This window comes from Liolophura sinensis, chromosome 13 (assembly GCF_032854445.1).
Source record: "Liolophura sinensis isolate JHLJ2023 chromosome 13, CUHK_Ljap_v2, whole genome shotgun sequence".
NCBI lineage: Eukaryota > Metazoa > Mollusca > Polyplacophora > Chitonida > Chitonidae > Liolophura > Liolophura sinensis.
Genome location: NC_088307.1, coordinates 27,226,727 through 27,252,322, shown reverse-complemented (window position 1 = coordinate 27,252,322; position 25,596 = coordinate 27,226,727). Strand labels below are relative to the sequence as shown.

At 39.8% G+C, this 25,596-nt stretch overlaps 1 protein-coding gene across 1 annotated transcript in view; it reads left to right on the top strand.

The window, feature by feature from the left end:
- Window positions 1-25,596, top strand: part of LOC135480118 (laminin subunit gamma-1-like) — a 55,759-nt gene that overhangs the window by 2,459 nt on the left and 27,704 nt on the right. Inside the window, exons 3-12 of the mRNA XM_064759881.1 lie at window positions 824-1,419; window positions 4,644-4,810; window positions 5,332-5,499; window positions 6,836-7,015; window positions 8,755-8,903; window positions 10,092-10,393; window positions 12,578-12,774; window positions 13,095-13,274; window positions 13,755-13,892; window positions 14,468-14,614. Coding sequence (XP_064615951.1) covers window positions 824-1,419; window positions 4,644-4,810; window positions 5,332-5,499; window positions 6,836-7,015; window positions 8,755-8,903; window positions 10,092-10,393; window positions 12,578-12,774; window positions 13,095-13,274; window positions 13,755-13,892; window positions 14,468-14,614 — 2,224 coding nt within the window. The remainder of the gene's footprint in view (window positions 1-823; window positions 1,420-4,643; window positions 4,811-5,331; window positions 5,500-6,835; window positions 7,016-8,754; window positions 8,904-10,091; window positions 10,394-12,577; window positions 12,775-13,094; window positions 13,275-13,754; window positions 13,893-14,467; window positions 14,615-25,596) is intronic.

The following is a 25,596-nucleotide window of genomic DNA, read 5'->3' as shown; positions in this document are numbered from 1 at the left end:
GTTAGTACTGCATACACGATTGAAAAGTGCTTTCCCACGCGATCTCATGGCCATAACTACGGTAGTTGCGCAGTGGGGTAACTTTCGTTCGAGCAGCGCAGCTGCCAGAGGTATGGTTGAAAACTTTACCGCCTGGTTTTCTTGTCTTCCGTCAATATGTTGAGTCCAATTGTACACCACTAGTGGGAAAGTTCGTGAGTACCTCTTCGGATGGTAGTGTAGCCTACCTCAGGTCCCGGGGTTAAGATCCGGTCTTAGGCCTAAGTCAACATTTCAGTCATTAACTTGATCCTTTCCGTTGTTTTAGCTGAAATTTGCTGTACAATAACTTATGCAGAATTTACGTTGTTGAACAATGTGAAAACTAATAAAGTTGATGTGATTTGAAATTTTGACTGAAGTCTGAGATCACGTCATGATCCTGCGGCCCGTCATTCGGATTTGCACCACCCATAACACTGATCGTCAGTGGGACAAGTCAAGAATTCTTGTGTACGACGTGAAAAAAGCCCAATCAAATAGATAAATAAATACTACGTAGGCCTATTCAAGGTTGTAATTGCGTACAATATTCTTGTATAATAAGCCTAGTATAAAATGTTCTATGTCCACAGTGAAAGATGATGTGAACATCGCTCACTGGACTCAAAACCATTGCATATCGGACTGTCATGCCCCTAGAAACCGCTGGTTTTCTCTAGAATTTGATGCTCACGCGAGACACTTGAACTGAATCCGCATGAGACTTAACTTATCAATATTGACGCATATTTCATGCACACTATGCGTACCTTTTAACAAGTTTGTTCTTCTTTTACGTTAGACATGGCAGTTTGGCTGTCTTGAATTCGACACGTGTGATCGGAATAACCCGGATAAAAGCCACCCGAAGGATTTCCTCGTTGATGATAGCATGGAAACATATTGGGCCTCGATCTCAGCCTCCAGCCGAAATGAATTGAAAGTAGTCATCCAATTATCCTTCGACAAGTTATACGAACTCAGTGGCACAATAGCGTTGCTGTTCTTTTCGGGACGTCCGAGAGAAATGATCATCGAGAAGTCGATCGACCACGGCGCCAGTTGGACGGTCTTACAGTACTACAGTCAGGATTGTACCAAATACAGCGGCGTGGCGCGAAGCAAAGGGGATTTGACAACGACAAACCCCACGGCTGTAATCTGTACAGGGGACTACACTACTGCAGAGCCCTACACTGGGGGAATTGTGAAATTTGATGACAGACACCTGATGTTTTTAGGCCCAACGCTGTCGGACTATCAGAATCTATTCAATGCGCTCGAGAATGATCCAAACTTCCACACTTTCCTCTCCTTCACTGGTATACGTATCACTCTCCTCATACCGCCTGCCCAGGGAGGATTTTACGGTATTTCCAACATTGACATTAGTGGAAAGTAAGTATAACTGTGTTACCATTGTGCCGCGTGACTTCCTGTAAGTGGAACGTGTTTTATAGCAGATGTGGGTCCTAACCTGAAATACAAAGAGCTTTAAAACCCACAATCTAACCTGAAATTCACGAGGTCAAACAATGCAGAGCTTGAAAACCCACAAAACCACCTGACATTCACGAGGTCAAACAATGCAGAGCTTTAGAACAAACAAAATAACCTGACATTTACAGGGTCAAACAATGCAAAGCTGTAAAACCCACAAAATAACCTGAAATTCACGAGGTCAAACAATGCAAAGCTGTCAAACCCACAAAACAACCTGAAATTCACGAGGTCAAACAATGCAGAGCTTTAAAACCCACAAAACCACCTGACATTCACGAGGTCAAACAATGCAGAGCTTTAGAACCCACAAAATAACCTGACATTTACAGGGTCAAACAATGCAGAGCTTTAGAACCCACAAAATAACCTGACATTTACAGGATCAAACAATGCAAAGCTGTAAAACCCACAAAATAACCTGAAATTCACGAGGTCAAACAATGCAAAGCTGTCAAACCCACAAAACCACCTGACATTCACGAGGTCAAACTATGCAGAGCTTTAGAACCCAACAAAACAACCTGAAATTCACGAGGTCAAGCAATGCAGAGCTGTTAAACCCACAAAATAACCTGACATTCACAAAGTCAAACAATGCAGAGCTATAAAACCCACAAGACAACCTGAAATCCACGAGATCCAACAATGCAGAGCTTTAGAACCCACAAAACAACCTCAAACTCACGAGGTTAAACAATGCAGAGCTTGAAAACCCACGAAACCACATGAGATTCACGAGGTCAAACAATGCAGAGCTGTCAAACCCACAAAACAACCTGAAATTCACGAGGTCAAACAATGCAGAGCTTTAAAACCCAACAAAACAACCTGAAATTCACGAGGTCAAACAATGCAGAGCTTGAAAAGCCACAAAACAACCTGAGATTCACGAGGTCAAACAATGCAAAGCTGTAAAACCCACAAAACAACCTGAGATTCACGAGGTCAAACAATGCAGAGCTTTAGAACCCACAAAATAACCTGACATTCACAAGGTCAAACAATGCAGAGCTGTTAAACACACAAAATAACCTGACATTAACAAGGTCATACAATGCAGACCTTTAAAGCCCACAAAATAACCTGAAATACACGAGGTCAAACAATGCAGAGCTTTAGAACCCACAAAATAACCTGACATTCACAAGGTCATACAATGCAGAGCTTTAAAACCCACAAAATAACCTGAGATTCACAAGGTCATACAATGCAGAGCTTTAGAACCCACAAAATAACCTGACATTCACAAGGTCAAACAATGCAGAGCTGTTAAACACACAAAATAACCTGACATTAACAAGGTCATACAATGCAGACCTTTAAAGCCCACAAAATAACCTGAAATCCACAAGGCCAAACGATGCTGAGTTGTAAACAACCTTACGTGAGATTCACGAGGGCAAACAATGTAGAGGTTTAAATATAAGCGTCATGCCCGACATTCATATACCATTCGTAGTCCGTAAAGGGTGTTCCAAGTCGATAATCGCAAGATCCATTTCCAAAACAACGTTTAACACTAGCTCCCAAAGACAAAGTAATGTAAGAAATTATACAAATAAGAAATAAAGCCGGTAACACACATGAGAGAAGCGATCATCAGTTTTCAATGATGCTGGGCAGACAGTGGATATTCCAGGCATGAATTCGATATCAAAGTTCAAATTCGTAGTCCGTGAATGAGTTCCAGGTCAAATAACAATTAAACAAGTATCTCAGTCGCGCTTTGATTGCAACTGTTCATAAAGGCATCATGCTGATGTAATTAGCATGGCTACCTTTACGGCCCCTAGCCCCAGGTTAAGCGATATTAGATACAGTTCGAAAATGACGAGCGAAACAGACCTTAAAACACGATGATTAAAGCCCACAAAATAACCTGAGATTCACGAGGGCAAACAATGCAGAGTTATAAAACCCACAAAATAACCTGAATGCACAAGGCCAAACGATGCTGAGTTGTAAAACCCACAAATTAACCCGAAATACACAAGGTCAAACAATGCAGAGTTGTAAAATTCGCAACCTAACCTGAAATACACTAGACCATAGAATACCTGAGATATACAATGTGAATCAATGCTCATTTTTAAAACACACGCCGTCAGATGGAACTTCTTCCAATGACACTTTGAAGCTGAGCTGGATAACATAGCAAATATTTGAATCACAATTTCTTTTTATTCAGTGATTTTTTTATTCAGTGAGCTCACTGAATGAAAAGAAGTTGATTCATGTATTTGTAATGTAACCAGTGTTTTCCCTTCGTCCTACTCTCTGAGTGAAGCCAGCACTTTCCGTGATCGCCCTAACCTCCAAATGTAACCAGCATATTTCCTCTTCGTCCTACTCTCTGAGTGAAGCCAGCACTTTCCGTGATCGCCCTAACCTCCAAATGTAACCAGCATATTTCCTCCTCGTCCTATACTCAGAATACAACCAGCGTTTTCCCTTCACACCCTAAACGTTGAATGGAAGTAGCATTTTACACCCGAGTTACAAGGTCCGAATATAACTAGCTTTTTACACCCTGGTGCATTTACTAAGCTCTGAATGTAATTATTATTATACACCTTCATTCCAAGGTCAGGATATTAGCATTACATATCCGTGTTCCAAACCCAGAATGTAACCACCATTTTACACCCTGCTTTTTAGGTCAGGATGTAAACATTGCATATCCGTGTTCCAAACCCAGAATGTAACCACCATTTTACACCCTGCTTTTTAGGTCAGGATGTAAACATTGCATATCCGTGTTCCAAACCCAGAATGTAACCACCATTTTACACCCTGTTTCTTAGGCCAGGATGTAAGCATTGCATATCCATGTTCCAAACCCAGGGTATAACCACCATATTCAATTCTCAGCTTGAGACTGGGCTGGTTACAACATACTGTATATATGCCAGGATAATTCGTACCTAAGAACCGCTGTCCGAAGATCAGAGAAGCAAACACAGCGTGTAAAGTTCGAAACTATTCAGCCTTCATGCGGACATTCATGGGTGAGTTAAAACCAAAACTACATGTATAGACGGAAAAACACATTTTTAGACGAGGACTTTCACATTCTCGGCTGTTGATATGATTTTTTTTGTTATGTTTTGTTTCTGTAGGTGTAGCTGTAACCTACATGCATCATCGTGTTCACTGGTCAATGGCTTCACTGTTTGTAACTGTTCGCATAACACTGAAGGCAAAGACTGTGAGCGGTGTCTGCCTATGTATAACGAACGGCCCTGGAAAAGGGGAAGCTACCTCGGCGAGGCTAATGAGTGTCAAAGTAAGTCTAAAACAGGGCAAGGCACAGGGTTGGAGACGGGGGCAAATTGGATAGGAAAAATGTCAACTATATGGAGACTTGGGGGGGGGGGGGCAGGGTTAGGAAATGTTAAATTTTTTGCCATGGTAAGTGATTTTATCTCTGCCATGTAAGCTGGTGTGTTTGAAATATTATAGTCTCTCAAAATCACATGCAGCCTTCAGTTACCTCTGGGATCCCGTGGACAATCTGCATGCATTAACGTTCCGCTAAGTTCGAAATGCAACAACAGTAAAGCAAGATTTCAATTGGAGAGTGGATTCTGATTGGCATACAGCCACTTGACCTGCGTTCAGATCATCTTGCTCACGTGCCAAAAGCAATAAACAAATACTAAATTTGTTGAATATTCCATAGAAGTAGGCACTCTACTAGTATATTCTATATAAACAAAATCCAACTATCACGAGATATTGCGAGATTTCTAGTGAAAGCTGTAAAATCCACATTACTCTACTCATAGTTCGGTCTTCTCTTTTCAGAATGCGAGTGCAATGAGCATGCGCAGAGCTGTACCTACGATCCGGTGTATATGCGGGGAGTGTGTGACAACTGTTTTCACCATACCAAGGGGTTTCATTGTCAGGAATGTATTGACGGATACTACCATAACACCTCCTTGCCACTAAATGATCTCAACACCTGCACCCGTGAGTTTGGCGAGGTTAAATATGGTTCTTATGACCAGTAGATGCGATACAGTTCATTTAAATGCAAAATCCCGCTTCTTAACGTAAACATTCGAGATGATACTTGTACAGAACTGACACGTGATCATCAGTCTATATGATAACATACAAACCTTGCTCTATTAAACGTGTTTTCGCAATGATTTTTCATTAACCTCATGACATGGGAAGCAAAGCTCTCGAACTGGGGGTTATTTTATTATTGGAGACTAAATTGTCGCTTTAATCTATAGAAAAAATCGGCATGTGGTTTATAACAAGATGTACTGGCTTTATTTTTGTTTTTATTTTGATGACGAAAACGCTTTAGAAACGAATGGCCCTGGGTGTGATCCTACTTTATGACTACCAAATGAACCCAAAGCATTTTATTGTCTTATCTTGTTCAAATAATACACAATATCATACTCTATTTGTTTGATTTTGGTTATATACACATGTATGTACTGGGTATAGAAAATTGCACAAAAATTGAATTGATGCTCTTTTATTTATTTTGCCACAGATCTGTGTCGCACCTGTTATGTAAACTTTATATTAGGAAAGTTGAAACCCACTGAGACTTAAATGTTATATCCACATGTACTAACAATCAATGTCTCGCTGGCTCAAGGATGGCACTTTGCAGCTATCAGACTTTTAACCAATGAGGTCGCGTGTTGGAGTCCAGCTCTGACTGTTTCGACTGGGTCATTGTCGGGCACATAGCGAAGGTCAGTGGTTTACTTCGGGCAAACCAGTTTCCTCCACTCGTAAGCCTGACCCCCCTCGTTTTAGTAAAAAATTATCTACATGGGCGTTAAGCACCAATCAATTAATCTATCAACCAATCAATCAACCAATCATTCAATCAACCAATCAATCAGTCAGTGCATACACGACGACGGCAAATTCATACTGTTGTTAAAAGACAACCATCACTTCATTCCGCTGTCAGATTGAGTGAGCGAGTGAGGGACTGAGTGAGTGCTTGAGGTTTAACGTCGTACTTAACAGTTTTGAGGTGCTGTGTAGAACATCTTGTGGCCGACAGGCTCCCAGAAAAATGATATTTTTAAATAATACACAGCAAAAATTCTCTAGTTACCTTTTCCATAAAAACAGTTGTCCCCATAAAACGTATAAATTCATAACATCCATAAATGTATTCGTGCAGTTTGATAGACCCACAAGAAACCCGCATTTATAATTCATTATCTGTAAGATGAATAAAACAGGCCATTTTAGTCATAACATACTGGCCGAGTCCTATATAATTAGAGCAATCATAAACTTGTTAATTTGTTTCTGTTGTAAGTGTGCGACTGTGAACCGTTGGGTGTGACTCAAGGATCGGTGGGATGCAGCCAGACTCCAGATGGAGACAAGCCCATCGGACAGTGTCCCTGCAAACCACAGATCACCGGACGTCGATGCGATGTGTGTGTGGACGGCTTTTATGGACTGTTAGTCGGAGACCAGCCTGGAGAGTGCAAACGTAAGAAGTGCAAAATCTTGTGGGCATTTGAATGTATCACAACTCCATAGTAAGCAGTGTTGTAGTCTGGCAGAAGGATGCACAATAAGTTACGTCATTCTTTTCACAATTCGTTGGGAAAGATGCGGTATGATAACACAGCTGATCAATTTTCTTAATGTCTGTAGCAGATTAATACTTACATGTGCTTAGGTTCCGCTTAAACTGGGGCTTTCGGTCGTATTCCGCTTAACTCGGGTCTAGGGGTGGTATTCCGCTTAAACCGGGACTTTTGGCCATATTCCGCTTAACCCGGAGGTAGGGGTCGTGTTCCACTTAACCCGGGCTTATGGGTCGTATTCCGCTTAACCCGGGCTTATGGGTCGTTTTCCGCTTAACCCGGGACTAGGTGTCGTATTTTGCTTAACCCGGGACTACGTGTCGTATTTTGTTTAACCCGGGACTAGGTGTCGTATTTTGCTTAACCCGGGACTAGGTGTCGTATTTTGCTTAACCCGTTGCTAGGTGTCGTATTTTGCTTAACCCGGGACTAGATGTCGTATTTTGCTTAACCCGGGACTAGGTGTCGTATTTTGCTTAACCCGGGACTAGGTGTCGTATTTTGCTTAACCCGGGACTAGGTGTCGTATTTTGCTTAACCCCGGACTAGGTGTCGTATTTTGCTTAACCCGGGACTAGGTGTCGTATTTTGCTTAACCCCGGACTAGGTGTCGTATGTTGCTTAACCCGGGGCTAGGTTCAGTATAGTCATCGTGTTGAATTAGATCGCCACGTTGGATTGATGCAGTCAAAGCGTAACTGAGATACATATTTTGTTATCGACCGTTAACTGATGTTCTAGCATGGTAGATGATTTGAATACTGATTTTACGCAATCTCCTGAAACATACCTTGCGTTCTTTCCAACATCATTGAAAACTGTTGACTGCTTCTATTCTAATTGTTTGCTGGTATGTGATATACGTCGCTTTTAGAACTGGCCTTGCGATTATTGACCTGGAACGTCCTTATTGATTGACGGCCGGCATACGAATGTCTGTTTTGACGCATAAATTCAGTAGTCCGGGATTAAATGCATTCCTTAGCTCCAAGAAGCAGTATGCCCGATGTCAGTAAACTGGTCAACTCACTCATCTTTAAAGCCCTCATATTGTGTCACTGTGTTAGGAAGTGACATCATTTTGCAGCAAGAATATTACAAACTATGCCCCCCCAATTTGTGTCTTAACATAATAATTAAGAGTACACCGAGCATGTGGATATATGATGCGAACGTCTCACAACGCGGCTTTTTTTTATCATGGAACATGTTATAAAGCAGACATTTGATAATGTAGACATTTGATAATACGGACATTTGATAACGAGAACATTTTATAATAGAACAGTTCATAATGCGGACATTCGTTTAAATACGGGATTTTGATAATGCGATTTGATAACAAAAAATTTTGTATTGTAACATTTGATAATGAGGACATATGAATGTGTGGATATTTGATAATGTGGAGATTTCTAACGACGATATACAATAATGCAATGTGTTATAATTAGGACATTTGATGATGTGAATATCTGATATACGGACATTTGATAACGAGGATTTTTTTATGCTGGCACAGTTGATAATGAGAACATTGCTTATGCTTAGATTTGATAATGCAGATATTTGATAATGCGGATGTTTGATAATGCAGACTTTATCACCTTACTATATCTTCTTGTCATGTTTGTTTCAGCATGTAACTGTAACACCCGGGGCACTGTGGGTGGGAGTACCACTTGTAACAAAGAGACAGGTCAGTGCCCATGTAAACCCAGCACCGATGGTCGCCTGTGTAGTGTGTGTAAGCCCGGATATCATGGCTTTCCTCTCGATGTGACACAGGTAAATTTGTCTTTTCATTTATTTGTTTGATTATTTTTAAACTATGGTCAAGAATGCTTAATTTGTACGATGGTTGTCAGTTTTAAGGGTGAAAATAGACAGACAAAAAGATAGAGAGACAAACAAGATGGATAGTCAGACAAACAGATGGACAGTCAGACAAACAGATCAACAATCAGATAAACTGATGGATACACAATCAGACAGATAACTAGACAAACCGACAGAAAAAATGATGGACAGTTAGACAAACTGACGGACAGTCAGACAAACGGATGAACAGTCAGACAAACAGATAAATTCTCAGAGAAACAAATAAACAGACAAACAGATGAACGGTCAGACAAACAGTTGAACAATCAGACAAACAGGTGGACAGTCAGACAAACAGATGGACAGACAGACAAACAGATTGACATTCAGACAAACAGATGAACAATCAGGCAAACATATAGACAGACAAACAGATAAATGATCAAACAGATGAACATATAAACAAGCAATCGGACAAACAGAAAAACAGGTAGTCTGATACAGACAAACGGATGAACAGACGAAGAGACAGACAAACCGACAGTCACAGAGATAGTTAGACAACCAGATGGAAAGGCAGACAGATAGAAGAATAGTTATAAAGAGATAAGAAAGAACGACGTGGGAGTCTAGGGCTGGTCCACAGATACAGACTCCGAGGAATGTGTCTCACATTTTCCTGATGAAAATATTATAACTTTATTTCTCAATTCTTATCTGCACATATAACATTAAATGTGACTCGGAATGTACCCTGTCATGTATGCGTTACAAAACTATTGTAAAAGGTTTGAAATTAGCCTAGTTGGATGTAATTTTTTTCATTCAGTTGGATAGTTTACTCGCTATGTTTAGAAGTAAGGCGCTGAGTTCGATTCCAGCTCCTGTTTGCTTGGCTGCGGCTTTACTTAAGGGGGATTTATTGGCAGGTGATGGTCAATCCACGGAACACACGGCCACCATTGTACAACCGTTTAAAAATACCACCTTCATATCATATGGTGTCAAATGTTCTTTTGTATCATTATATACACATGTAATTCAAATAAATCAAATCTAAACATGATAGACTTCATATATTGGAAGAACATGCATCATGAAGAAGAAAAACTTCTTAGAAATCTGTATAAATGGAAAACTTAAATTTACTTTCAGGAATGCACTGCATGTGGTTGCGATTGGGGCGGAAGTATGTCCGAAGTGTGTGATGCGGTTTCGGGAGAATGCAATTGCCGTGACAAAGTGCAAGGAGTCAAATGCTCTCAGCCAGAGCCTGGAACTTATTTCCCTTTCTTAGACGTTAACGCTCTGGATCCCGTTTCCGGTACCTGTACTTTGGACAGCGCCATGCAGTCGACTCTGTCGCATGACGGACAAAGTTTTGCCAGGTGTCAATCGAGTCAGTCAGTGGTATTCGCTGACGTGGCTGGCCAGATAAGACAACCTCAGATACAATGGTAAATTCCTTTAACCAGTGCAGTGCCTGTTCAAAAAACTCGGCGACACTTTGTAAATGGCATGTCTCTATTTCATGTAGTAGTCTTTTCACAGCTAAAACCTCTGCCGTGAAAAATGCTCTGTAATACATTTCAAAATGTTCTTTTAAATATTTTAATATGGAGTTTTGAGTTTGAACTCTTTATCGCTAAAATGAAATAGAAATTATCATATGGCAACTATTACTAGGTAACTATTACTAGGTAACTATTTTTGATTTACATATATTATAACATGGGCGTCTGGAAAAATATCCTCAAAAAGTTATTCAGAGGACATGGAGATTTATGACGTCATCACAGCTTAATCTACATACGTTTTCGCATTTTGTCTTTTTTGTAATTTTTTGTGTTTATTTACTTATTTGATTGGTGTTTACGCCCTACTAAGGAGTAATTTTGCTTATACGACGGCGCCCAGCATTATAGTGGGATGAAACCGGGCAGCGGATATCCATGGCCATCCGCAGGTTACTACCAGACCTTCCCACGTACCGCCGGCGACGAAGCACTTTTTAGTAAATGACATTACACTTCCTTGGATCCTCGGCATCACACCAGTGTTATCCCCAAAGTTATTGAAGACAATCTAAGGACAGATATACTGGAGTGCCTTCTTTTATAACTAGATTATTTTAAACAAAAACTTGGTGAGCAAAATAGTAAATCTGTTAAATACTCGGCATGTTGGTTGATTTTGTTTCTCGACTGCGACATTAACTAGGTTTATAATGGATAATTTTTAACCCTAGGCATGATGGTTGATTTTGTTCCTCGACTGCGACATTTACTAGGTTTATAACGGATAACTCTTAACTCTAGGCATGGTGGTTGATTTTGTTTTTCGACGGTGAGATTTATTAGGTTTATAACGGAAAAACTCTAACCCTCAACATGTTGGTTGATTTTGTTTTTCGACTGCGACATTTACTAGGTTTATTACGGAAAACTCTTAACTCTAGGCATGGAGGTTGATTTTGTTTTTCGACGGTGAGATTTATTAAGTTTATAACGGAAAAACACTTAACCCTCGGCATGTTGGATGATTTTATTTTTCGACGGTGAGATTTATTAGGTTTATAACGGAAAAAACTCTTAACCCTAGGCATGGTGGTTTATTTTGTTTCTCAACTTCGACATTTACTAGGTTTATAACGGATAACTCTTAACCCTCAGCATGTTGGTTGATTTTGTTTTTCGACTGCAACATTTACTAGGTTTATAACGGATAACTCTTAACCCTAGGCATGGTGGTTGATTTTGTTTCTCGACTGCGATGTTTACTAGTTTTTTTATCGGATAACTCTTAACCCTCGGCATGTTGGTTGATTTTGTTTTTCGACTGTGAGATTTACTAGGTTTATAAAGGATAACTCTTAACCCTCAGCATGTTGGTTGATTTTGTTTTTCGACTGCGACATTTACTAGGTTTATAACGGATAACTCTTAACCTTCGGCATGGTGGTTGATTCTGTACGTGTACTGCATCATTTGACCAAACCAGACAGACTCGGAAATGATTTCTCGTTTACTAGCCTAGGTGTCCAACCGCACAGTCAACCAGAATGTCGATTCTGCGCGACGCACGTTTCCACTTTGTTTGTTCATGCTTATCAGCTATATATGTCGTACTTGAATGTTCAACAATCACAAAATTTTGTGACGTCAAAAGTGCCCATCCTAATCATGTGTCACACTAAAATGCTTAAGGCAACAAACAGTGACATTTTAATAATGTTTGACACCTTTTGTTGACGTAGATTTACAAATCACATGCCTTGTTCTGGAAGCACACATGAAGCCTCTTTCCTTCAGAGACTTGTTCAGAATGGTCACAAACGCTTTGCTCCTCAATTTTTCTCCATTGCTTATCGTATAGTCAAAATAGTTGGCCAACATTTGTTAAAGGTCACATGGTAGAGTAAGACTTTTTATTTATTATTAGCGATGAAAGAAACTTCACATGGGATACTTAATCGATACATATAATTATATCTGGTCTAGTAATATCTCTCCTTTAAATTAACCAATATCATCAATCAGCATTGCACACAATGCAAACCGACACGCAGATTACCACTCCTCATAACTACACCCGGACTCACCTGTCTTATAGCTTGATGTTTCTGTGCCCTTTCTCAACAGGCCGTATCGACTGGCTGTCCGATACTCACACAACTCTCAACTACCCTGGCCCTCCGGAACTTTGACCGTCACCACCTCCAGGATCTCCGGAATTACGGACACGTCGGAGTATCTTAGCAAACAGACGGAGCCTATCAACACATCGCTGTGTACAGGGATTGGCCAAACCAAAACATGGACGGTTGATTTTCAGCCAGGTATACCTGATTCAAAAGTCGATAATAAATAATGAAATAAAAAGAAACATCATCCAAAACTATCTCAAAGCATGTTGCAAGCTGTCTCCCCTAGCAACTTGATACATGAACTTGGTGACGTTGATTGAACATAATTGTGACTTAAATCTGAACTATTAAATTGTAACACAGAGATTTGGAACAAACAAGTTAATCAAGTAATAAAACGGTCTCATGAACTAAGCAAATAGGGAAAAGAAACAATGGGATGAAGAGATAAAAAAAAAGTTATTAGTTAATCAAACCAAATCCTAATCTATCCCCAACACGGTGTATTTCAGGTTCTGGTGTGGCCTGGCTCAGTTCCGTGGGTGATGAAGTCATTCTGGACGTGAGATGTCAATATCGATTCACCCTGGTGGTAGGACAGAAGGACCTTAATGAAGTGAACGACGATATCGTCATAGATTCTATCGTCCCATTGCCGTCTTTATCGCAGTATCCCTCCTACCGGTCTGCAGGTAAAGGCCGGGAAACAAAAACATCAAGAAAAAAATGAAGAAAAGATGAGAAATGTTTGATATAATTTTGTTTTCTGTGAAACTGTTAATCTGACGTCCGGATAGTCTGAGCTCCTCCTCAAATTCCTTTCAACGGAGAGGTATCGAGTTCAAATGCGGCTCCCACTGATCTGGTTGCGGCTTTTAGTCAGAAGTTTTATTAAGTTCCTGTCAATGTGTGGTGGTTTCTGCCAGTCTCTACACGTCCTCCCTCTATCGAAATGGCTAAAGACGTAACAAAAAATAATAATCTTGATATGATACATACACACCAACAAAATAATTTTAAAAACTATAAGCACAATGGTTTCCTTCCACCACGAGATCGGTCACTGTCGTATCAGTAAAATATTCTTGAGTACGGCATAAAACTCCAATCAAATAAATAAATAAATGGGTTTTTTTTTTACATTTTATACACCCCTTAATTTTTTCTTTTAGATAACGAGACAAAGCTTCAGTACGACGAATGCGTGACAAACGTTGCTGCGCTCAGCACCAGGAGTCAGCACGTGCAGTCCCCAACGTGCCGTGCTCTCAGCTTTTCTGTGGGGACACAGATCAACCTTGGAGCAAGTGGTAAGTCGACGCTTGTCTTGCTCAGCTGTTATCCTCCTATACGGCGACTTACGAAGTTTTTGAGAAATTTGATTAACTTCTTACCAAAAGGTGTTAGGAACAAACGTATCATCTTCAAGCCTTCATATCCTTCCGAAAGTGTATTTTCTTTCCTTGAAATACACCTCGGCTGCATGGAAAGAATCTGGGTTCCATATTTGATACACATAACCAGCATAAAAACCGAAAAAAAAGCATGAAAACTTCTATCAGATCGATCAGTATTATCAAATTAACATTCATAAGAAATATACACAGGGGTCTGAGTTTGAAATAAAATAAGCAAATTAGAATAGCAGAGAACGACAAAGGGCTTAGTGGAAAAACATTCACAATATGACTAGACATACATAATTCATTATTCAAGCCAAATTGTAAGTTTATGGAGAGGGAAAAAATTATTCCTTTAATTCCCAATTGTGTAATTTACACGTGCAAGTTTTCATTAATTTCTTGTACACAAAACTCTGAGCCATTTTCATTGGTGGTTGTTTACCTGAGCGGCAGATTAAACGTTGTTGTTGTTATATTTCTAGACTGTGGCTGTGACCAGGTGGGCACCCAGTTAGGCACCCAGTGTAATGGGTTTGGAGGAGAGTGTGCCTGTAAACCAGGTGTGGCGGGAAGGACCTGCAACACCTGTGACCTTGGGTATTACAACTTCACCGATTCGGGTTGTACAGGTGAGTGAAAACTACACTTCTTGTATAAAAATGATCGGACGCAAAATAAGTTTCCGGTCTTAATTTCAGTTTTCACATGCTACATTTTCAACGCAACGTCATGATTTCACTCAGTCAGTATCATGTTTTGACTGGAATTAAGATCTACCGTCGGATGACGCAAACTCACCTTTAGGACAGTCGTAGAGGACTATTGGTCGTTTATGAAGTAAGCACCAGGTGAAAAACGGAAACCAAAAAATACACTTACTTAGTCTTTTAGATTCTGTTTTCATTTTTGATGAAGAAAAATGCAGTCAAATATTTAGCGTAAGGTGGGTTTTATGGGCCGTATAAATAATGCGCCGATGTTGGCGTAATGCTAACTTTTCTCTGGCTCTAAAGTGAGTATTTCGCAGTATATTACAGGAAATAGATTTCAGATTTAATATCAAATTAGCTTTTTCGCATTCACATTGTAGGTCAAATACAGTAATGTTTACCAAAGTGATATTCCGAACCAAACACATAGGTGTAGAGATGGTTGTGTGACGTCATGTTTGTCATACAATACGTGATCTAGATATATGGCTCATATCACAAAGAACACGCACCGCTGCGTTTCCGTAGATATCATGACGGCGTATATGTAATACCTACAGTGGTTGTTGTCATGGAAGTTGCGAGCTCGCAGCGCTGCATACGTGTTCTTTGTAAAACGGGCCTCAGATCCCTAAATCTTGCCTTATCCGAACATTTGACTGACTTTCGTTCAGCGCAGAAAAAATTTTAAAGAAATAAGTAAACATATTCTTGCTCAGATCCAGGATTTAACGGTCTTTTCTCCAAATACCCAATTAATGTTGAATATATCCTTTTATTTAAGCTTTCTAAAAAAGTCTGTTTTTAGGTCCTCTAATCCAAATAACGTTTTATATTGATGAAGCGCAATCTTGAAGATCAAGATTTCTGCACATACATTTGGTATGTGAATGTTGTGTTTTTCTTATTTATCTTATCTATAGGGCCTAGATATTACGTACAGATATCTTTTTCTGATTTATCTTACTTTAGTATTATCCAGTCTGTGATACTGTTAGTGATGATCAGTGATCAAACAGCTTAACCATAATATTTTGGCAGCATCGGCATTATGTCACAGCAGTTGTTGACGTAGCAACGTGCAATTGATCTACTTTAGACAATGCCTTACATGTATGTACATGCAATCCTAATACTGTTTGCTTATAGAACCATATTAAAATATCGTATTTTGACGTACAGCATAGAGGGTAAAAAAAAAAAGAAAACAAAAATCCCAAAAACAGAGCAGCTACGACAGTGTTATAGCTGGCATACGGTGACACGTAACCGGTGAAATACGGCTACAGCATAGAGAGTAATACCAGAGCAGCGACGACAGTGTTATAGCTGGCAACCGCTGAAATGCGGGCTCTTGTCAGTTTACCTCAGTCAGGGTTTTATTATAACTGCTGGTGTAAATGAATAACTAGTAGCAATTTACAGCCCCCCCCCCCCCCCCCCCAGCAACATGACTTAAGCAGAATCAGACAAAAAAAATGCAGTGATGTTAAATGCAACCTTTTAAACGTCACTGGTCTAGACTTTCTCAAAATGCTGTGTTGTCATCACATTTAACATAATTCACATTAAAACAATGCAAAGGTACCAGGCCTAGTGGATGTTTAATCCATCAGCAGAATCCTAGTTTATACAGGAGTTTAAACTAAACTAAACTGAGTGTTTCCTTTGGGAACCACTTGTTGTTAATGGCCACACTAACACCACGTTAGACGAAGAATGACAATCACTATGCGATTTCTGCAAAAACCGTCTTGACCATGCAGGGCTTGTGCTTCCAGAACATTTTCATCAAAGAACCAAAGACGTAATATCTAGGCGCTGTAATATGCAGTATAAAAGACTTTAGCACGAAGAGCAAAGTGCTACAGTAATGACGATAGTGTGATTGCACATGGCCGCATGTAGCTGGTGAAATCAGACCTCTTACCATTGTACGTTATGTTGTAACTCATGCAATGCTTAAACCGTCGCAACTCACACATCTCCTGGTATATCGTTGCATACAATGTAAAAGACCGCCGCATGGAGAGCAAAGCCAGGGCAGCGACGACAGTGTGGTAACTGGCAAATGATCATACGTATATGGTGAAATATTTCCTCTCTCGTCAGATTACCTTAAGCAGGGTTTTGTTCTCATCGTTCAACTAAATGCAATTAAAGAAATACGTGCACGTCCCCTAAACAGACGTAGGAAAAGACATACAGTGATGTTAATAGTAGTTTTTGATCATTCAAAGCTATTGGTAAACATAATGTAGAATTTTTCTCACTGGACGAAGAGTATCATTATAGATAGCAATTCCAGTTAATTGATGAATCAACCCATACCTTTGATGTCGATATCGAGAATGTTCTGACAAGAAAAGGCCCCAATCTCTGTTATCACTCACACTGGATTCCTGCAACTATATTTTGAAAAGACGACGGTTAATTGGTAACATTCCAGAGAACTGCAAAAACATCGGTCTTCAACAGATGCAGTCAAAATTATGGAAAACTGATGGCTGCTTCTTTCTGCATGATTCCTTTCTTAGCTCTTTGGTGGTTTGTGTTATACGTCGTTTTGGGAATTGGCCTCGCAATTATTGACCTGGAAGATCCTTAATGGTTGACGGCTGGTATACGAATGTTTCGAAGCGTATACTCTTACCTCGCACCTGTAGGAGACGGTTCAACACTGAAGACTAGATGGATGTGACCACTTTGATGGTTATACGTTCACCTGTTTGTGGATGAAGTGGGTGAAATTATTAAAAGTGATACACACATCATGCCAAAGGCTGTAAAAGTTATTTGTAAATGTGGTCTTTGAGGGGAAAACGGACACACGGAAAAAATTTTGTTTAGTGGGTATTTGGATCTGCCTCTTGACGGAAGATATGGTTTTGAAATAGTCTAGTTTGTCGGGTTCGTCTTTTGCAAAATGAAGCTCAGAGAATGATTTGTGAAAAATTAACAATGTTAACTGACAAAGGAGAGCGACAATGTTCCTTAAAGGGGCGAGGGCAAGTAAGATTGGAGTCGCAGCTTACCTGTTGTAATAACTCAGAAATGACGCCCAATCGATAAGTTTTCTCTGCTTTGCACAGGGCTGATTCACTGCATCGGTCACGGAATCAGGGTGTCACTAATGCCGCTTTTCTTTTGACCTTTGCAGTGTGTCCAGCTTCTGGTTGCCCTAAGGCTACGACCTCAAAGCCAGAAACCTCACCACAGGCTACAACAACAGCAGCGGCCCCGACGACCACCCAACAGGACAACACGACTGCCACGACAGCCGATCCGAATGACGACAACTCCTCCATGCTCTTCGTCTACATCGCTATTGGCGTCTTCCTCTTTGTTCTCTTCGTGCTTTGTATCATCGTCGCCGTGATTCTGTTTCGCAGGTGTCTTGCGGTGCGACGTATGAAAGCGGACGAAGGTAACCAAGAGCGACTCCAAGATGGCGTGTCGTCTAGACACGCTTATAAGCAGTTTTCTGACGAAAAACACTCGATGAAAGGAGAGGAAGATGACATGTCAACAATGTCAGTTCACTCGCTAAACCTTCAGCTTAGAAGTGACGGCAATGGTGGGAGCGGCTATGATTCCAAATCTTCGAATCTGTCTACTCCTACTATAACCATGAAAAATGAAACTCTGTCTATGGTAACTTTGAATTCTAATTCTGTTCCCAAAGGTAACCACAAGCCTGTTCGCAGCAGTCCGCTAGAACAGAGAACTGAATTCAGCCTTGAAAGGAATAGTAATGGCCTGTCCCTTCATGGTCGTCTACCTCCAGATGGAATGTCTAGTGGTGTTAGCGATGAGGTAAAGGGAAATAGTCCTAATAAAACCATACAGCAGCAAAATCCCTCTTCTAATGATAGACATTCCGGACAGAATCTAGGGCTAACTCTCGGTGACGCATCACTGAAAAATAGTTCTAATCCGTCAAAGTCAACTGCAAGTGTTACAATTCCAAGAAATAGTCCTGCCTCAGTTACACCTTATAGTGCTGCCTCAACACAAAGCAGCCCAAATGTGACATCTCTAAAGTCGCCTGACACTGGGATCACTCCAGTTACAAACAGGGCTACGACCGTTCCAGCCAGTCGTGAACTTACCCCGAGTTACACCAGGATTTCACCGGCGCCTGCAAGTAGTTCCGGGCCAAGCCTGTCTCAGAACGCGAGCGTTTCTACTCCAAGTTTATCACAAAATTCACTGGCATTAAGAAGTCGTCCCACGGAAAATCCGTCCACAAGTTTACCAGGTTCAGCAGCATGTTCACAGTCAGATCCATCTCAACGGGCCGAAACCTCAAGAATTAGCTCCGTCCCTATCCATTCCAGGGTGCACAACAGCCAAGGTAAAGTCCTGCAAGCGGAGAAACAACCAACAATGTTGAACGGCCTTCCACAATCCGCTAAGATTGTTACGCCGCCCAATAATCCTGCTGACGTTTCGAGAATACAGAAGAGTCCTCTGCAGATCAGAAAAGCCAAACCGCCACGAGATATCAAGGGACTTGATCCCCGAGTTCTGTTCACGAACAATAACCCAAATCTGAACTATGCTGGGTTTGGGGAGTTCGACGAAATCAATGGATCCTTAGTGTGACGGATTTAAATGGGAAAACAAACTTTTAAGTTGTGATAGTATAATGTTTAGTGCTCGTAATCAGTGGTGTCCATTTCATGGCACTTTTAACACTAGAAATGAAAACAACAAGAAATTATCACGTTTGATGTTCGTTCCGTAATTTTAGCATTTAAAGCCACTCATTTATCAAAACCCTTTGGCTCGAACTTGATTCTTAGAATTTACCACATTTCTATCACAACTGACTTGTATGGTTTATACCCATTTTATCAGCAATTCGGACATTTTCTGGTCTTGCCAGTAATCATTCATGGTCCTTGGACGATAAACAATGTCTGCGACGTTTCTAAAGACTTGATTTATGTTCCAATTTGGATTTGTTCGTGTGACGGTACATATGGATGCTAAATCTGCATTGATCTCAGTTGTCGTGATGTCAATGTGGAACATAATTATACCTCGTGTTAATTTGACTTACGAAATTCGATACGTCCTAGGAAGACGAGTAGGTACATCAATCGGAGGACACAAATGTGTTGTTGATGTACGGATATTACCTAGCTGCTCTACATAGCCATAGGATTAATTTTGTTACATGAGATCTGAAATGTATATAAAAAGTTAAGATGTTGAATCAGATTCTGATTTCGGTGTCTTTGAGAAACTTAACTGATATAACTTTAAATGAAGACGAACAGCCGGGCTCCATGCTGCATGCTGTGCAATAAAGCTTCGCAAGTAAACGTTTACTTTTGCAATGAACAGTAAAGATTAACACTGGTAAACTTTTAGCGCTCATGAGTAAACCTTTACATAAACATTAATTCAAAAAGATGCAGCCTTTTATGCAAAAGTACTGCATGAATTCCTCTAGCTTCAGTCTGACAGAGCATTTACACAGTTTCTTTCTATAAATTGAACTGATATAGCAGTTTTGCCTTTGTTTAATTAGCCTTTTGTGCCCGGCGGCAAATTTGCCAGGTTAAAGTAATTCGGCGTGCATTTTTTTTTTAATTTTTCACTGGACAAGCCTATCAATGAAAGGTGCAATGACCAATCAAAACTTCTTATTACTTTTATAATGTGTGGGGTATCCAACTTATTTCTTTGTTGTTATATCGTATCACAAAATTACTGGATAAAAAGTTTAATCTGCCTCTGTGAAATCTGTGAAGATAAATGCTGAAAAAAGAAACGCGTGCAAAGTTTTATGTGAACCGAAATCAGGAAAAAGGGTGGCCAGTGCTTATTGCATGTGTAATAACATATATTTCAAAGACATTTTTAACTTATTTTATTGAGCAATTTTTGAACATAATGTCTTTAGACAGACAGACGTTTGTATACAATTCTATCTTACATAATATTTATTGTGCTAATGAATGCAATGTCATGATTTTGTAACAATAATTATAATATTTAATAAAACTTTTTATTATTTCCATGTTCGGTTTTAAATCAGAGTTGTATTACGAGTTACTGACACACAAGAAAACACTTATGTTAAAGTCAAAGGCAGCAACTTGCGTTGGTTCATTCAACACGGAAATGCGTTTGTGTTCATACAACAGAAGTGTTTTTGTCTGTATCAAAATCAATTTTATTTAGTAAAGTGATGTTGCGTGTTTATTAAGGAAATTTCAGGAATGAATACATGTGTATGGCATAACAGCATGAAATGTATGAAAAGTGTAGCAAGGCCTAAATGTTAATGCAAGTCGTGTTACATGCCAATGGATTACGCTGGTCATTCTTGTTTCCTTCATCCTTAAAAACTAATATGAAATAATCTGGAAAGATTGAGAAGAGAAAAGCCTATTTCCTGTAGTTTATGTCTGTTGCTAGATTCTGCTGGATTCTTCAATTTCGTGTCCTTACCGCAAGCTTTCGTTTAATCTCTGTACTGAATGAATCAGTTTTTGTTGTCAGTTTAAGTACAGATTCAACAGTTGGAAATAACTCTTGCATCGGCGCAGAAAACATTGTGAAAGGTTGGATATTGTAGAATATTGTCATCTATTTTTGTAGTACTATAAAGTTGACCTATGCAGTTTGTTGTTGAGACTATTTGCCCAACATGCCCACTTCTCCCTCATTCCTGAATAACGCATGTGCTCAGTGACATAGTTTATGGAGCTTTAACCTCAAAAACGTATATTCTATAACTTTCGCGTGGTACCATGCCATACCACGACATGCAGCTTGCACTTTTTTCTCGAACATATGAAAAAATTAGCCAAGTATGACCATCATTTTCTAAGCTGTGATTGCTGGAAGTGAAGTCATAGCATTTTGTTACCTTGGTAACCTGGTGAAAAAGTTTTCAGTTCTATCCAAATCAGACAAAATTCTGATATATTTTAACCAGGTGCAAAATAGCTGTGCCATTTTTTATAGAGTATCAACAACCTAAACGGTCTGTGTGGCAGTATTATCCAATCAGTGCTGCTTCTCTCTTCAGTTCGCAGACAAAGCTTGGACCTAGTTGCCTGAATTGCGCGTGTGTAACCTTAAACCCTCTTATGATCCGTTAGAGCAGAGACATCTGGTGGAGAAGGGCCAAATACTCTTGCCTTCACAATTCTTTCTGTTTCTCTCGTGTGATCACGTCGATGTCCTTGCCTGTATTCTCCTCTAATGCTACACCACTCAAGTACTCTAGTTGTGTAGCCAATGTACAAAAAGGTGTAGATGTTCAAGTTTGCCACAGTTCCTTTGTGTCTGTAGTAAAAAGTGGTTTGTGGAATTTTACCCGCTATGTTAACTGTTCCTTTATTTCATATAGGTAGGTCCTGTAACTTTTGACCTGGAAGCATTCCGATTTTAGCGGTCAAGTGGTGTGGTATGGTTCGGTTTCAGGCCTCGGTTTGAACATATTGCGTCTGTATGAGTAACAGCCCTGCCGTTAGCCCAGGCCGTGACCGCCTGCAGCAGGTGTCAAAACGAGCAGTTCATCAAGTATATCGGTACTGATCGATAACCCAAACAAAACGAGAAATCGATCTTAGACCTGACGTGAACACGCCCAAATATTACACCGTGTGACTCACCGTATTGTGCAGGGAAATGTGACAGGAAAACTTAATGATTTATTCGTGGAAATTCACCATCAGGTGACTAGTTTTCCGTTTTCGCCACTTCGTATTAGGTGGGGAAAAAATGGTACAAAACCCACACTCCAGATTTGGACTTTCTCAGACCGATTCACACTTTCATGATTTTCGTGCACCGCCTTGTGAAAAACCCAACATTATTAGATCTCAAAAATTTGAGGGTGAAGTTACGAATTAAGGTTTGCTTCACAGCGGTGAAGTTGGGGCCGAGGTTTATAAATGTGTTTGTTTGTTTAAATTTTTTGTGGTTTTGTTCAACAATGAAGTAATTAAATGTTGATACATGTTTCTTCATCCGTCATCTCTGTTATAATAAATAATATATATCCTTGTCATGAATCAATGTGGATTGGCACACCCCTATACCTTGTGCAATGTGACTCATCGAACAATGTGTCTTTTCACGGGATGTAAATTTCTGAGCCTCACACATGTAAGACGTGGTATTTAATGGTTTCCGACCCACGTCAATTTTCCTGTACTCATTATGTAAAACTTAGTTGTGAAGTCTACATTCACTATAACCTATGTAAACATCACAATAAGCCATTAGTGATCTATGAACACATTTTTGCACAACCCATATTCAGAGGTCTCTCACCATTGCGGTCGCTGTGAGTCCAGCTCATGCTGGCCTCCTCTCCGGTTGTATGCCGGAAGGTCTGCTGGCAACCTGTGGATGACCGTGGGATTCTACTTGGCTCTGACCGTTTTTTCCTCACCATAATGCTGGCCGTCGTCATTTAACTGAAATATTCCGTATTTTTTAATGTAGATGAATGAAGTAATAAAAGAGCAGATATTTCGCCAAGTCTTCATTCATAATGTATTTTCAAAACAGCTGTAACAAAACTTCAAATCGAGATTTCTGTTATTATCAGCTTGTGCTCCATTCTTCTGTATTCTTTATTAAGGTTTGTTTGGTCATGGTTAGTTATGACTTTTTTCAAACACGTTTTGGATCTGTTTTTTTTTTAACTTTTTTATGTGTCTTTCCGCTTAAATTTGCGATTTTAAAAACAACATTTATCATTGCTGATAAGACTCAGAATAAATATAACAGTGTCGGACACAAAACAGTGTATGTGCTTGAAATATATCGCTCTATACATAAAGCCAGATTAACTGGTCAAAATATTGACGATAGCTATTGATAATTGCGTTTAAAGCTGTATTGTAGCAGAGTATCGATCGCTATACATCTTCCTGGCAATACAAGAAGTGAAGGGAGAGACTGAGAGCGTAGTGCAATCATGTACAACACTCTTAGCTTAATAATAATAATAATAATAATATCTTCATTTAAAATGAAAGCCAAACAGTAAAATAGTTTAGAGGTTAGACTGAATACTTGAATGTTGTTAAATATAACAGAAGACAGTCTAACAAAGAGAGTAAAATTAGGACATCGAGGACAGTATGATAATCGGCAAATGGTTACACATAACCGATGAAACACGGCCTTGTGTCAGTTTACCTCAGTTAGGGTTTCTGTTGTCATCACATTTAACATGCAATATAATATTTTTAAAAAATGACTCACTTCTATGACGGCAGCCAGGATTATGTGTGGGGGCGTGACGTATAGGCTTTCAAGCCCCATTTATTTATTTTTTTGTTTATTTACTTATTTATTTATTTATTTGATTGGTGTTTTACGCCGTACTCAAGAATATTTCACTTATACAACGGCGGCCAGCATTGTCGTGGGAGGAAACCGGGCAGAACCCGGATGAAACCAACGATTATGCGCAGGCTGTTGGCAGACCTTGCTATGCACGGCTTGCAAGTCCGATTGGTAGAAGATAAGCGATCATCAAAGAACATTAAAACCGTTATCGGCCTCACCAATAATTTTCTTTGATCTAATCTTCACGTGAGAAAAAGCAAGTACAATTAATAAACATTCTGTTAAATTGAGGCTGTTGTCTGACTGATTCCAGATTGTATTCTGTTATTATAACACAATGTATTTTGTGTATACATAACACACATATTCAGCACAATTCTGTTATGATAACACAATGTATTTTGTGTATACATAACACACATATTCAGCACAACATTCTGTTAGTGTAACGGAATCGCTATGTTGAATTTAACCGATTTTTTGAGTGTAGTATCCAGTGGATATCCAGGAAGATTGCCTATTGAAGCGCCCAGAGCTCGAGCGACCCTTATTGACATTAAGACACCGAGAGAAATGGCGCGACTGCCGCACCAAATACATCCAATGCTGATCGCAAACTTCGTGTGTCCAGCGTGCATATTTACCCCACAGTCTGTACATGTGTATCGCGTTATTCCTTGTGTCAGTTTCCTGTGTGATCTAAAAAACAAAAAATTTGATGGGCTATGCTAGATTCGATTTTCACCGTTTGCGGCCTAGTGTATCAGCGTTTTCTTGGAACTCTGGGCACATAGTGAGAACGCGAGAGCAGAGTATACCTGGTCAAAGGGACAGAACTCTTTCTGTCTCAAGGTTAAACGAGCGCAATAAGTTTCCCTACTACTTATATAGTACATTTCTCAGCTTCATATCGAAAAATCAGCCTCGCATAACCACCAGTTTTCGTGACAGCTTGTGCATGAAGTGAAGACATGCCCCTATAGCAATTTTTTACGTGTAAGAACTCATATCGATAATTTATTTTTCAATTGATTTCATACTAAAATTTTGTGATGTCATAATTTCGCCATATGGTGCTGTATTGGCGTTTTACGTGATTAATTTACAACAGACCTACATTTATTTTACCTAATTCTGCCTAAAACGTGGTGCTAGAAAGCATCTAAATTGCTACTACTTAGGCATTCAGATGGACTGTTATGATTGAGCCCTACCTTGTATGAATTTACAAGAGGCCGTATTTCACCGGTTACTTGTGACTATTTGCCAATTATCACACCATCGTTGCTGATGTGTTTTCCGTCATGCTGTAATCTCTTATATTGCGGATGCACAGGTAAGTAGGAAATCAGACGCTGCACCTCGTCCAAACGGCAACGTGGGATTATTAACCCCTTTGGCCATGCGGGGTTTTCACAACCCATAAGCTCAACAGTTCTCCTGGAATAGATAATAAACTGATTATATTAAATGTAAACAAAACAGTGGCCGTAGTTAATTGGTTCAAGTACCCAGAGACTGCTTGATAGATGGATTCATTAGTATTCATGTATTCAGATGTGGTGCAT